The 13,453-nt window shown below is 56.2% G+C and overlaps 1 protein-coding gene across 1 annotated transcript in view; it reads left to right on the top strand.

Moving 5' to 3' along the window:
* Nucleotides 1-13,453, top strand: part of EP400 (E1A binding protein p400) — a 76,354-nt gene that overhangs the window by 20,206 nt on the left and 42,695 nt on the right. Inside the window, 9 exon segments of the mRNA XM_025045491.1 lie at nt 2,817-2,924; nt 3,742-3,932; nt 4,164-4,341; nt 5,416-5,552; nt 6,518-6,687; nt 6,988-7,162; nt 7,254-7,390; nt 10,715-10,901; nt 12,625-12,791. Coding sequence (XP_024901259.1) covers nt 2,817-2,924; nt 3,742-3,932; nt 4,164-4,341; nt 5,416-5,552; nt 6,518-6,687; nt 6,988-7,162; nt 7,254-7,390; nt 10,715-10,901; nt 12,625-12,791 — 1,450 coding nt within the window.

The raw sequence follows: 13,453 nt of genomic DNA, 5'->3' as shown, positions 1-13,453 counted from the left end.
CAGTTGTTTTGCAGTGACTTTTACCTGTTCGCGTTCTCTTCGTGGTACCATTTGTGCTTTTATTTTAACGTAGTTGAATTTGTCAGCCTTGTTCGTAGAAAACCTCTTTCACCTCAAGGTTTTAAGGATGTATTCTGTCTTCCTTAAAGCTTTTTGATTTTATTCTCATCCTTTCTTTAACCCACTGAAAATTGCTTTCGTCCATCCCTTCCCCACATGGATGACCATCCCAGCACCGTGGGACAGGCCCACCTTCCCTCCGGCACTGAGTGGCGGCTCCCATGGCAGGTGTCCTGACGTGCTGGGCCCCTCCTGCCACCTTTATTGTGTTCCTGATCAACGTGGGCCGGTACCGCCTCTCCCTCACGACGCCGGCGCTGGCGCCGTTCTTGAGACGTGCGTGGGCGGGCCTCCCCACCAGGTCTGTTTAAGGAGGGTCTCGACTGTATGGTCTCAGATACACCTCAGAGCAGTCAAGTTTCACAGAAAAACCAGTCGGGAATTTTCATTCAGATTTAGTTGAATTCATGGGTATTTGGTGAGAGTGGCATAGTTACGAATTTGAACTTTTCCAGTCTCTGATCGAGGTACACCTCTCCCTTACGTGGGTCCTGACTGGTTTGTAGTAAAAGATTATGATTGTGTATTTCTAATTAGATTTATTTCTGGGCGCATTTTATTTTTGAGGTTGTCGTAAATCGTATGTTCTTAAAAATTATATTCTTCATTTGTTGCTGGTACACAGAAATGCCGTTCACGTTTGTTTATTGATCTTATGTCCAGCAACTTTGCTGAGCTGTCACGTTAATTCTGTAACAGCTCTTCAGCTCTAAAGATTGACGCTTTTTCTCTTGTAATCCTGGTCCTTTTGTTATTTTTCTGCCATAAAATGTGAACCAGAGGGTACTGGTGGTAGACGCTTTTGGCTTGTCCTTGACTTAGAAGGGACGTTGTCACTGGAAAGGGAGTACATCGTGCTGCGAGTCCTGGCCCCGTGGCTCAGATCCAGCGTTGTTTTCTCTCCGCTCAGCTGTCGGTTGCACTTTCTTCGTGCTCTGCTGCAGTGCTTTCTGAGTCCAGCGAGCATTGCAGCTTGTCGATTGTGGTGACTCATTGCTTCGGTGTGCACACCGCGTCCTGCAGGCCTGGAGTCAGGAGCAGCCCGGCCGGGTTCCGACTGGGTCCCCTCAGAGGGCTCGCTTCCCTCCATGCGGCTCGACCCCTGCTGCCAGGCTTGCTGGCTCTGGCTGGCGAGCCCAGTTCCTTGCATGGGGCAGAGTGTCCTTGTGACATTGGTGGCTGGTCTCCCTGAAACAAGCAGTCCGTGAGCATGCAGCATCTCTTATAGCTGAGCCCTGCCAGCCACTTCCTGTCATGCACAGTGTCTGGCCGTCCTGGGTCAGCGCTGGCCAGCATGGGGCTGGTGATGCTGAGCTTCCCTGTCCGCGGCCAGGCCTCTCATTCAGGCACCTCGTGCCCTGCTGGGACCTCTTCATGCTTCGCTTCTTCCTAAAAAGTTTAATTCTAAGTCTCTAGGTTTTTATCTAAATGGAATCTTTTCTCGCACCGTGTCTTCTAACTAGTTTGTACATGTGAAGGCTCTTGATGTCTGCGTGTTGAGTTTGTCCCAAGACACCTTACCGAATTATTTCATGGCAGCCATTTCTCAGTTGTTCTTTCTGTTTTTTCCTACTTAGCTGTTATCTGATGTGTTTGACGTTTCCTATTAGCCTTTTGTTACAGAAACATTCAGACATACAGAAAATCTGAAAGACCCTGATTTTGATACCCACAAATGTATGCTACCACCTAGGGTCTCCAGCTTCCAGCCAGGGTGGGGACCATAGGCAGTCACGCGCATCGAAGCCACTGGGCTTTTACTGGTCCTCACTGCACACGCTGCACCCCCAGCACCGTCGTTCTTGGGCACGTGCCCGTGGCAGCTGTTGCCGTGACCACGGACCTTGATGACACATAATGTGTGTGCAGAAAAGGTCCGCCGAGGTCATCCTTCTCCGTCACCTATGGGGCACGTTGCACTTGTATGAACATTGTTCTGGTCCAAGTTTCTGATCACCCCAGACACTCACAGGAGCGGGCTGAGAGGGCGGGTGTGACATCTGGCAGCTCCCCCACCCCCACCCCCTGACCAAGGGTCTGCAAAATCGGGTCACTCTCCTCGCCAGTGCCGCGGTTTCGGAGGCGGTTGCTGATTGGATTGGGGATGAAGGGTGTGCTGTCTGATTTCCAGATGCTCGCGACGGGTTCGTGAACCCTTTTACAGCATGTGTGGAACAGCTCCGTGCTCGCTGTCGCCGTGATTGGCTTCACTCTGGTGGCGTCCCATCGGTTAGGGCCAATTCCTTATGAGAAAGTGTAGCAGTCTCTTGTCCTACTTTTCAGACCTCCTTTTTGTTTTGTTTTGACTTTTTGTATTGTTATGTATCATAGCTACCATTTTCCATCGATGGTATCTTTTGTTTTTATCAGTCGATAGATTTTTCTTTACACTTATTAAATTATTTCAGAAACATTTCTTTTATGAAGAAAAATTCAGTCTTATTTCAAAGATTTTCAGCTTTGTAAAGAAAATATTTTAGATGTTTTATCACTAATGAGCAATTAATTACTAGTTTTTCGGAAAGATAAATGTGCTTTTAGAAAATAAAGCTTTTCTCGAGGACTTGTTAAAGCCAGGAAAAGGAACGTGTGTGAAAAGGCCGTCTCCACTGCTGTGGGCCTCCTGGCTGTGTTTCTTCCCAACCCCTGCCACTGTCCGTGTGAAGTAACCGCTTCTCTCCCGCAACCTTTTCCAGCCGAATTGCCCTTAATTGATTTGATGAAGTTGTACGAAGGCGCCTTTCTGCCGAATTTCCAGTGGCCCCAACCTCAACCTGACGGCGAGGAGACGAGTGAGGAAGAAGGTCTGTTTCAGCCTCTTCGGGGGCTTCAGCTAAACACAGGCCCCGTAGAGACCGGGCTCCTGCGCAGGGTCCAGACATCGCCGTCGTTTTCTTTCAGCGCAGTGAAAGGAAGAGTCGGAAGCGTGTTTAATATGCAGTTTTATAGCGAATAGAATTCTGTTAAATTCTGTGCTCTTTTTACTTATAAACAGCACATTTATCAGAGCACTCGATCAAGTTGTGAACTGTTGATTTTCTCCACATTTATAAAAGAGCATCGTTTTAGGAGCTAGAGTTTTACCACACTTAGTGAGACTGTGGAGTGTGTGTTTAACACACCAGTTTTAAGGAGTTAATTTTACATTTATTAGACATTTCAGACACACAGACCACACCCAGCACGGCCCGCTGCCTTTCCTTGCTTTTGTCTGGCTGTCCTGACCGCTGGCCCTGGTGCCTGTGAGCGGGCCGAGGCAAGGCCGAGCTGTGGGGCCTGGGGAGGGGCGTGCTTGCCTGTTCCTGGAGATGCTTCTGAGTCGCCCTTTCCTGGTGATGGAGGGGCGGTCACTAAACCTTTAGGTGCCCATAAATCTGCTGATGAGACTAGCTTCTGGTTGTTACACAGCGTTTCCCACTTTTGCCTGAGGAATTCAGATTTGATAGTTTAATAAGTTTCTGCCCGTTTATCTGAATAGCATCATTAGGTGTATAAAGTGATACAAAACAAAATGCTCAATTCTGTTGTATTTTAAGTATTTGGATTTTGTCTTTTTTTTTTTTTTTGTTACATCAGCTCATAAAACAGCAGCCGTGAACCCCATTTTCCCACTGTTCACAGATGTGGAAGACAGCCCAGGGGACCAGGAGAGTCGGAAGGACGTGGTTGTCATAGATTCGCTATTCGTCATGGACCAGTTCAAAGCTGCAGAGAGAGTGAGTGTCGGGAGACCTCACACAAGGGACATCGCGGAGGTGACTGCCATGGCCGAAGCCGTGCTGCCCAAGGGCAGCGCGCGGATCAGCACCACGGTGAGGCGCTGCACTTTTCCAGAGGGCTGGATGCTTCCTGCTTCCCCACACACTCCTTAGCCCTGGGGCACAGGTTTTGGGGGCGGGGGGACATACTGGCCTTTCTGTTCCTGTCGTCGGTAGTTTTTTTTCATGGCTTTCCAGTAGGCCCGTCGTGTGGCTGGTTGCACTTGGGAGGAGAGGGAGAAGTAGTAATTCTGGGATGTGCTCACTGGCTGGCTGTCGCTGCAGGTGAAGGTGAGCGCCCCGGCTCTGCTGCATGGCACGCTCAGAGAGTACCAGAAGGTTGGCCTCGACTGGCTGGCCAAGCTCTACCGGAAGAATCTCAACGGCATACTGGCAGACGACGCCGGCCTAGGGAAAACAGTGCAGATCATCGCTTTCTTTGCCCACCTTGCTTGTAACGAAGGTGAGGGCTTGTTTTCAGGGCAGCAAGCGTTTGCTGGCGAACTGGAGGCCATGCATCTGTCTGACAGAGGAGGAGCCTGTCTTCTCTGCTCCTTTGCTCTGGGCTCTGGTCCAAGACCCCAGGGAACAGGCCATATGAATGAGCAAAGGCTCGCGCACAGTCAGGACTAGATGGGGTAACTCACTGTTATTCGAAATCTGACGTCACGTGAGGCCCAGCAGACAGTGACTGAGGCTTTGTGTCTTCCGGAGTCTTGCTGCCTGTCAGCATGTGGGTGGCAGAGCAGACGGCACAGCCTCCTGCTGCCTCTGCGTTGGCATGAGCCAGTGTGACTGGGATCGTGCTGCTGTGGCCCACCGCCACCTTCCTTGTGCTGCCGCTTCAGCCTCTGCATCCACAGCCCCATCTCCCCAAGACCCCCTGCTCCAGGTGGCCACAGCGTTCTCAGGCCCGTTCATTTTCTTTCTGGGTGGTTCTCTTTAGTGTGGTGGTGATACTTTGTCTTTCGGCAGGATGACCACTGAGGTGTGCCTTGCAGTTCCCAAGCCTGTCGCTTCTGTTTCCTCCCTCAGCTTATGCCCCATTGCTAGCACAGGAGTTGACATTTGTTACGTATTACTCTAATAATTTAAAAACCCTATTTTTCAGAACGAGATGGAAACCACACGTGCTGGGCTGGGATGGGTGTGTTCTGGCTAGAGGTTGGGCCCGGCGGTGAGCATGCCCACAGGGGCTGGGGCGACCTTGGGCTGCGGGCCACTCTGCTGCTTGCTTCTGAGTGCTGTCCCTTGTAATGGGACAGACTCTCAGGGGGTTTGCCCGTTTTTGAATAAGTGCTCATTCGGTACCGACACGTCCAGTCGTCTTCGCCGATTGCCTGCTGGGAGTCTGGCCTGGACTCTGGAGGAATGCTGCCGAGCACGGGAGTGGGATGAGCCTCCGACTCCAGGTTGCATGGTGGCGAGGACACCTGTGCGCCCCCACACACATCTCTGGAGCTGCTCTGAGACAGCGCCGGGGCCCGGACAGCGATTTTACCCGCAGAGGAGCATGCTGCATCTCTTCCCTTCACAGGCACCTGGGGCCCTCACCTGGTCGTCGTGAGAAGCTGCAGCGTCCTCAAGTGGGAGCTCGAGTTGAAGCGTTGGTGTCCTGGGCTCAAAACCCTCTTATACGTTGGCAGCCCCAGAGAGCTCAAAGCGAAGAGACAGGTACTTCGGTTTAAACATGAAACAGACCCAGACAGAAAATCATCTGTGTGTCTGCAGGAGACAAATTTCAGAGTGTCCGGACATGCTTAGTAGCATAATTACTGTGAGGTACCAGGCCTTGAAGTTGTTCCTGGATTCGTAACCCCTTAAAAGCATCCGCTACAACTGACATACCTGTTGCTACCTGCAGGGGGCCACAGGTGCAGACGGCCTCATGTTCACTGCCCAGGAAGGGAGGGGATTCCCTTCCAGAACTAGAGCCCACTCCCTTTAAACTCTAGGCCCATGGGCTCTCGAAGGCGTAAATGAGAAATTGGTGCCTCCTCATTCTGAATTAAAAATCTGTAAATTACTTTCCTGTATGTGCTTGAATACTGTAATGCGCAGTAAGCTTCTAGAACAAATTTGGACTGTTTTTCTTTTTTCCACCCATTGGTTTCATGTACTAGAGTCTACGTCAAAGTGCGTTATACAGGGATCACAGTTGCTCGCCGAAGTAAAACGCTGGCTTATCGTCAGACCGCTGTGTTGAGTAGCATTTACAAAAGGGATACCTTGAGATAACCCTTCACTGTCGTTTTTCCTGTCTCTGGTTACTCATTTGTTTTTAAAAAGCTCATAATGCAGTCAGCTGCAGCGTAGGTTTTCACGTTTCCCGCCATCTGAGTTTTTCCCTTGCTCAGGTTGTAGCCTGTTAGAGCTAGTCCCACTTCCGAATGCTCTGCGATAGATTGTCCGTTTTCCAAAAACAGTTGTTCGCACCTCCAAAGCTGCCTCTTAGTTTGTCCACACAAGTGCTGTGGCTCCTGGAGGAAGAGGCGACAGAAATGGGTACTCAGCCCGTGTCTGTGCGGTGACAAGCAAGTTGCCAAGGAGAACGAGTGGGGTGCTTGTGGGTGGCGGGCAGGTTGGTCGGGGTGATCTGTGGGCGAGGAGACGCTGAGGCCTTGTTCTGTGTGTGGCAGGGGTGGACCGAGCCCAACAGCTTCCACGTCTGCATCACGTCCTATAAGCAGCTCTTCCGGGGCCACGCGGCCTTCAGTCGTGTGCGGTGGCGGTGCCTGGTCATCGACGACATGCAGCGCGTGAAGGGCCTGACCGAGAGGCACTGGGAAGCTGTGTTCACCCTGCAGAGGTCTGATCCACACGCCGCTCTGCACGACTTGCGTTGTGTTGACGTGAGGGGGCCTGTGTAGAAGGCTGGGGGGCTGCAGGCGTGCATGGAATTCTCTGTGAGCTGCAGAGTTCCCTCCTTCTCTCGTAGCAGTCGTGCTGGGGACACGAGAGTGTTCATGTCAGCCATGCTTCGAGCCTGTGGGCGTGTGGTAGGCCCACCCCTCAGGATTGTCGTGGTCCCATTAAGTGTCTTCAGAGCAGGCGGCTCTGCCCCCGCTCTCGGCGTCTGGGCTCCCTGACGCTGTCCCTCTGTGCACAGCCAGCAGCGCCTGCTCCTGGTCGATGCGCCGCTGCACAACACTTTCTTGGAGCTGTGGACCATGGCGCACTTCCTCGTCCCCGGCATCTCCAGGCCCTACCTGCACTTGCCCCTGAAGGCCCCCAGCGACGAGAACCAAGACTACTACCACAAGGTGGTCATACGCTTGCACAGGGTATGTGTGGCCGCGAGGGCGGGCGTGGGAGCGGGTCGCCTGTGCGTGTGGCGCCATGGATGAGAAACAGCGCGTCGTGTTCCTCTGTCAGGTGACGCAGCCGTTTATCTTGAGGAGAACCAAGAGAGACGTGGAAAAGCAGCTGACGAAGAAGTACGAGCACGTGTTGAAGTGCCGCCTCTCCAACCGGCAGAAAGCCCTGTACGAGGACGTCATCCTGCAGCCCGGGTGAGTGGGGTCGCCGTGCCTTGTGTCCCCCTCCTCGGCTGCGGGGACTTGTGGGGGGCATCTGCTTCTCTGGGCTCGTGCAACAGTTCCCTCCCTGGTCCCTTCCTGCTTCCGTGTGGCTAACCCGGGCGTGGCCGGCCCCCTGTGCCCACTCCCAGGCCTCGCCGCCTGTCTCGCAGGGCTTCGGTTTATGCTCGTGTGGGAGACGGGGGCTGACGAGCAGCGCGTCGTTCCACACACAGGGCCCAGGGCTTCGGGCCTCAGGCCCACTGTGGCCAGCAGGAGGGCTGCACACAGCAGTCTCAGCCCATGGGGGACGTTTCAGGACTCCCAGCGGGTGCCTGGGACTCCACACAGGCTTGAGCTCTGTGTGTACTATTACTTCCTACACTGAACCTATGCGCTCTTCCACGATGTCACAGATGGAAGCCCGTTGTCACTGTAGATACTGGCAGCTCAGCAGATAGTCATTGTTCTTGTTCTTTCGAGGACTTTAACCTTTTCTCCTAAAGGAAGGACTTTGTGGGCTCTCTTTGGCGTGTCCAAATTGCCAGCATCACTGCTCTTGCTCTTTGGGGCTGTTACGAAGAGCAAACAGGGTGACTTGAACATAAGCACAGAGCTATTAAGACAGTGGGTCTGATAACCGAGCCCGCTGCTCCGTGACTGACAGGCAGGGGGCGTCAACAGCGAGCGTGGGGCAGCGGGAGGTTTTGTCGTGGTCCTCGAAGCAGCACACAATTTGAAACTTACATATCGTGTTTCTCGAATTCTCCAGTCATACTTTTGGATTATGGTCGGCCTCAGGTAACCAAAACCACGAGTAAGGGGGGGCTGCAGTATGTGGGGCGCAGGCAGCACCGTCAGAGCCCCAGAGCGACTGCGTGTGGTTCCTGCACATGGACTCAATTTCAGGGCCCAGGAGCCCTTCCGTGATGATCTCATGGGACCCGTCTGGCTCTGTCCATCACACTCTTCATTTTACTGAGTTTCGAAGCGCTCAGTGATCATACCTGCTCTGTGTCTTCTCACGGGAGGCTGGGAAGTCACACAGCTCTCACCAGCTTCACCACAACTTGATCTCTGCCTGAAAGGCCACTGACATCACAGATGCGCTCCCGCGTTTGTCGGGTGACACTGACGGCTCGCTGGCTTCCACGTTCTGCTCCTTGTGGGAAGGAACGTGGCAGCTGGGTGCATAGCCCTGAGGTGGCCGGTGCCAGTCATGGGGCGTAGGCGGTGTGCGGGTCTCTGTCCGAGAGGGAGGCGGAGTGAATGGCAGCCCTCCAGGACCAGCCCAGTGGCCTGGGCACAACCTCCGCTCTGTCTCCTCGTGTGAAACGAGACGCTGGGCGGCGAGGTTCCGTCGTGGTGTACGCAGACATGTCGGAGCACCGCCTGCACACGGGGAGCTTGCAGGAAGGGCCAGGCCCAAGCAATAGGGCTGCTTCGCACATTTTAGGACGACGTAGGTATGCGTTCTCGCTCACCGAGACGTGATTCCTCAGACGGCTCTTGACACGCTCGCTGCCTTGATGGCGCAGTCAGTTTATCACTTTAGTCGAGAACAGCTGCCATGACACCCCATGCCCTGACAGCGTTCGCAGTGACACCCGTGCCTCCTGAGCGTTGGGGAAACCCTGCATGCATGAGCGGAAGTGCAGTGTTGGTAAAGCCTGTGTGTTAGGCAGTTTTTCTGTGAATCTCAACGTCACCTCGTGAACAGTAGGTTTCAGTGGCTAAACCCGTAGCTTACGCAGCTGTCAGCGCCAGTGCCGGGGGGCACAGGCCCTGGGCATCCTGGCACCGCCTGGCACAGAGCCAGCCACACTCAGATATCTGGGCTGTCGCTCTTTGTTGGTTGTCAGGAGATGGGGCTGCTCTGCACTGAGGGGTGATGACATCATCCCGCTCGGTAGGTGCGGGACACTCAGAATGCCAGTGGCCCAGGCCCATGATCTGGGATCCACTGGGGACAATGGACCCTAGGCTGTCCTGTGGCGTTTGGTCTGATGGAGCCACAGGAGAGATACTCAGGTGTCCAGGCACCTCTTTTTTCCGGAGCCTGCTGGGCAGTGGGGAGACGGTGAATGTGCCCTTGCCTGACCCTCCACGTAGCCCCTGAAAACACCTTCTGGGTTGCTGTCAAGCCGTCCTCCTTGCCGGTGGCGTCGTGGTCCTGGGTCCTGGAGTGGGTTCCGCAGTGCACTCAGTCAGCATCTCCCCTTCCTCTGCTGTGACCATGGTCCTACCCGCTTCTCAGGTGCCCTTGTCCCCGCCCTCCATGTCTGGAGTCCTCCAGCCCGCTTTCTGGTTTCTGTGATGAGTCCTCCACCACACACACATTGGCTCAGAAGGCTGAGTCACGGGCCCTGTAGTCTCCTTTCTGAAGACGTCCAGTCCCCGCTCCAGCCCCCGCACACACACGGCCTGTCTTTGGTCGTCCTCCATGCTCCGCACAGCCGCCTGTGTGCTTAGCACCTCTCCCTTGTCTACACCTCACGCTGCGGCCTGTCCCATCATGTCGAGAACTCCCAATGGTGGAGCTCCGAGTGGACTGTGCCTCCGTGGCAGCTGGAGCTGTCCCTGAGCGCTGCAGGCAGCGTGGGCTGTCACAGAGGCCTCCCCAGGCCTGGTTCTCCCCCTGGCTTTTGCCTGAGCCACGGTGCCCCGTCGGCGCAGCCGCTTGGCTGCAAAGCTGTCTGTCCTTCATCAGCTTATGGTTCCTCTTCCCCTCGTTCTCCCGCCTCTGCCCCCAAGCCCGCAGACCCCCGGCCCCTCCCCGTTTTCACACTTCTTCCTGCCTCGCCTGTTGAGCCCTCTGCTCTCTGGGTGACACTCCAGAGCACCTGGGCCACTGCCCTGCTCTTTGTGCAGCACAGGCCTGGGCGCACCTGGTTTGTGTGTCAGCCCCGCTGATAGGATGCAGGCTAACAGTCCGGCACCCCAGCCGTGGGGGCACAGGGACACCCTGTTCTGTGCATTCACCCTTGTATGTCACGCATCCTCTTCCTAGGTCAGGTGTCCTCGTCCTGAGCCCAGTGTGGTGGCACCGCGGCCTGGTGTGCCCAGTGCGGTGGGACGGAACCCCGCACGTCCGCCATCCAGACGTGCTCGTCCTCCCTGCTGGCGCTCTGGCTTCCTCCTGTGTCGTACGGGCAGTGATGGTCCAAGGGCTGTGACAGAGGGAGTTGGGACCTGAACGTGATGACGATTAGTCCAGCTCTATCTGGGGAGAACGCAGATCGCTGAGTCTCGGGGGTTAGCCGAGTGCTGGGGCAGCTGCCTGGCACGCACACTCACGCTCGTGTCTCCCCCACGCAGCACCCAGGAGGCGCTGAAGAGCGGGCACTTCGTGGACGTGCTGGGCATCCTCCTGAGGCTGCAGCGCATCTGCAACCACCCCGGCCTGGTGGAGCCGCGGCTCCCGGAGTCGTCGTATGCGGCAGGGCCGCTGCGGTACCGCTTGGCCTCCCTCGTCCTGAAGGCACTCGACGCGGACTCTTGGAAGGTAAGTGGGGCCAGGTATCGGCCACTGTGGCCTGACTTTGGGTGGAGGCAAGCGACCCCGTGACATGCTTTCTCCTCGATACGGACCCGCTTCCGAATGGACCCGAAGGGGCACGTCACCCAGCCTTGCACATCCCAGGGGCTGTGGGAAACCGCGCAGTTCAGCGCGTGGGACAGAGCCAGGCCCAGGGTTATAGTGACACCCCTGAGGGTGCAGGAGGTGTCCCGGGCGAGTGCCGGCCACTGAGTTCCCTGCCGCACCCCCCACCCCGGTGCCGGCTCAGAGGCCCAGGGCCTGCGACCCACTTGTGTTCTGGGTGAGTGGGGACAGGCCAGGGATTCTGTGGTCTGAGCTTCCTCCCCACGAGGGAGGTGTGAGGAGTGGCCTGGGGAAGGTTGTGGTGGCTGACGGGCCAGAAGGTGAGCCGGCTGTCCGTGCGGGAGTCGGCCGGCCTGCTCCTCCTGCCCCTGTGGTCTCTGCTCACACAGGAACGTGTCTTTCAGCGAGTTGGACCGCAGTGGGGCCCTGAGCGGTGCTGGCGAACGGGCAGATGCCCTCAGGGCGCTAGAGGGGAGGCATGTCGTACGTAGGTGGCCGCTCCATGTTGTGCTTTGTGTTCAGATGCGCATCCTCTAGAGGGTGCAGTTGATGGCATCTGCACGTTCACAGGGGGGTGCAGCCGTCACCCCTGCCGAGAGCATTCATTCACCAAAGGCGCCCCGTGCACGGCAGCTGTCACTCCCCCGCCTGTCCTAGCAGCCCCTCCGTCGGCAGTGCCCCGCGCTCTGGGCTCACACCGTCCACGTACGTGGAAGCGTGCGGTGCGTGGGCTCTGTGTCTGTCCTTCACTCGCACACCGTTCCCAGAGCTCCCCGTCCTCAAGCTCGGTCGCCTTCCTCTGGAGGCTGGTTGGCGGCCCACTGCGTGTGTTCGTCAGTTAGTCACTTGGTAGACACGTAGGTCGTTCTTACTCGTCAGCTGCTATGACTAATGCTGCTGCGGGCCCAGGCCCGGGCTCTGTGGGGGGAGGTCCAGCCCCCCGAGCACATGTCTGGGCCTGAGGTCAGGCTCGGTTTGACCTTTGAACTGCCAGGCCGTCTTTCGCAGCAGTGTCCCTTTTCATTCCTACCCAGGTGAGGGCTGGGGCGTGTCGAGTGTGTGCGTCTTGTCCGCATCCCTGCTGACGCCTACCGTTCCCCACTTCTGATTCTCGCTCCCTGTGGGTGAGGCCGCACTTTCACTGCTTGAGTCTGAGAGAAGCCCAGTGGAGTGGCTCAGGGGGTGGTCCCGAGCCGGTAGCTTGGGCGGTGCGTCCTCCTCGAGGAGTGGGCATCCCCTGGGCTCAGCTGTTAGACTGAGTGACATGCCACACGTCCGCCCCTGCCTGTACCAGTGCTCCGGGTCTGTCCCCAGGGCCCCTCCTCCAGGCTCCCCTGGATGGGGCCTAGCGTCCCCAACTGTCCACACTTCTCGTTCCTCCACTGAGGCTGGTCTTTCTCTGAGTGGGGTCTTCTCCATTCCCACTGCCACTTGGGGTGACCAGGTGCCATCATTCTTGTTTTAAAGATGGGGAAACCGAGGCACACTGAGCCTGAGCGGTCAGAGTCAGGGTCAGGCCGCTTGGGGCCTGGTCCATCTGTTTGGGAATGTAGGTCGATCGTTGGTTAAGCGCTTGTTCTGCTGCCTCGTAGCTAATTTTCTTTTCTTTTTTTTTTCTGCTTAGGAAACCGATCTTTCTATATTTGACCTTGTTGGTTTGGAAAATAAAATGACTCGCCACGAGGCGGAACTGCTGTTTAAGAAGAGGGTGACGCGGAGACTCATTGAGGAGCTGTCCTCTGCTCCGCCCCCTGCGGGCAGGCTGCCGGCTGTCAGGCTGAAGCCCAGCAGGTGCGTGGTGTGCAGTGTTGCCTCCTGCTCACCGTCCAGCTCTAGCTGTGTCCTCGCTGGTTGCGAATCGGCCCCTGGGCTGTGGAGTCTGGGTGACGTGTCCCTTACCCTGGTTGATGGTGCCCTGGCCCAACAGGGAAGCCTAGGCCAGGTTCGAGTTGCCCATGGGAACCTGGCCCCGGGCTGTGAAGAGGAAGGCCAGCCCTGTGGTTGGGTTCCCTGCTTCTCCTAAAAGTAGCTCATTTTAAACGGGTAGCAAGCTGTGGCCTCTCACCAGCCTGAGTGGTCTTTATCGTCCGTCTCTAAGAAGCATTGGGGTTTGGTAGGGGCCCACATAGGGAGGAGGTTGGGGATGGGGCAGTCAGGTTGGATTGAACCTGGTGTGCGGGATGGTGGCACTGTCATGGCCAGGAGTCTGTGCAGGGTGCCCCATGGGCGGCGTTGGGGCCCTGTATGTGGGCAGAGGGCTGCACGCCACCTGGAATGAGGGTCTGCCATTGCCGCACAGCTGACAGGGCAGACTGTGAGACACGACAACCCAGTGGTCCAGGATAGGCCAGGTGCGGCTGTTGGAAACACGCAGGCTCCTACTCTGAGGTTCAAGGTGAGACAGAAACAACGTATTGCAGAGAGAAAGGGGTCAGCTCTGTGAACTGGCAGGC

This window comes from Pteropus alecto, unplaced genomic scaffold (genome assembly GCF_000325575.1).
Source record: "Pteropus alecto unplaced genomic scaffold, ASM32557v1 scaffold213, whole genome shotgun sequence".
Lineage (NCBI taxonomy): Eukaryota > Metazoa > Chordata > Mammalia > Chiroptera > Pteropodidae > Pteropus > Pteropus alecto.
Note: the sequence above shows the minus strand (reverse complement) of the source record. Positions and strands in the feature narration are given on the sequence as shown.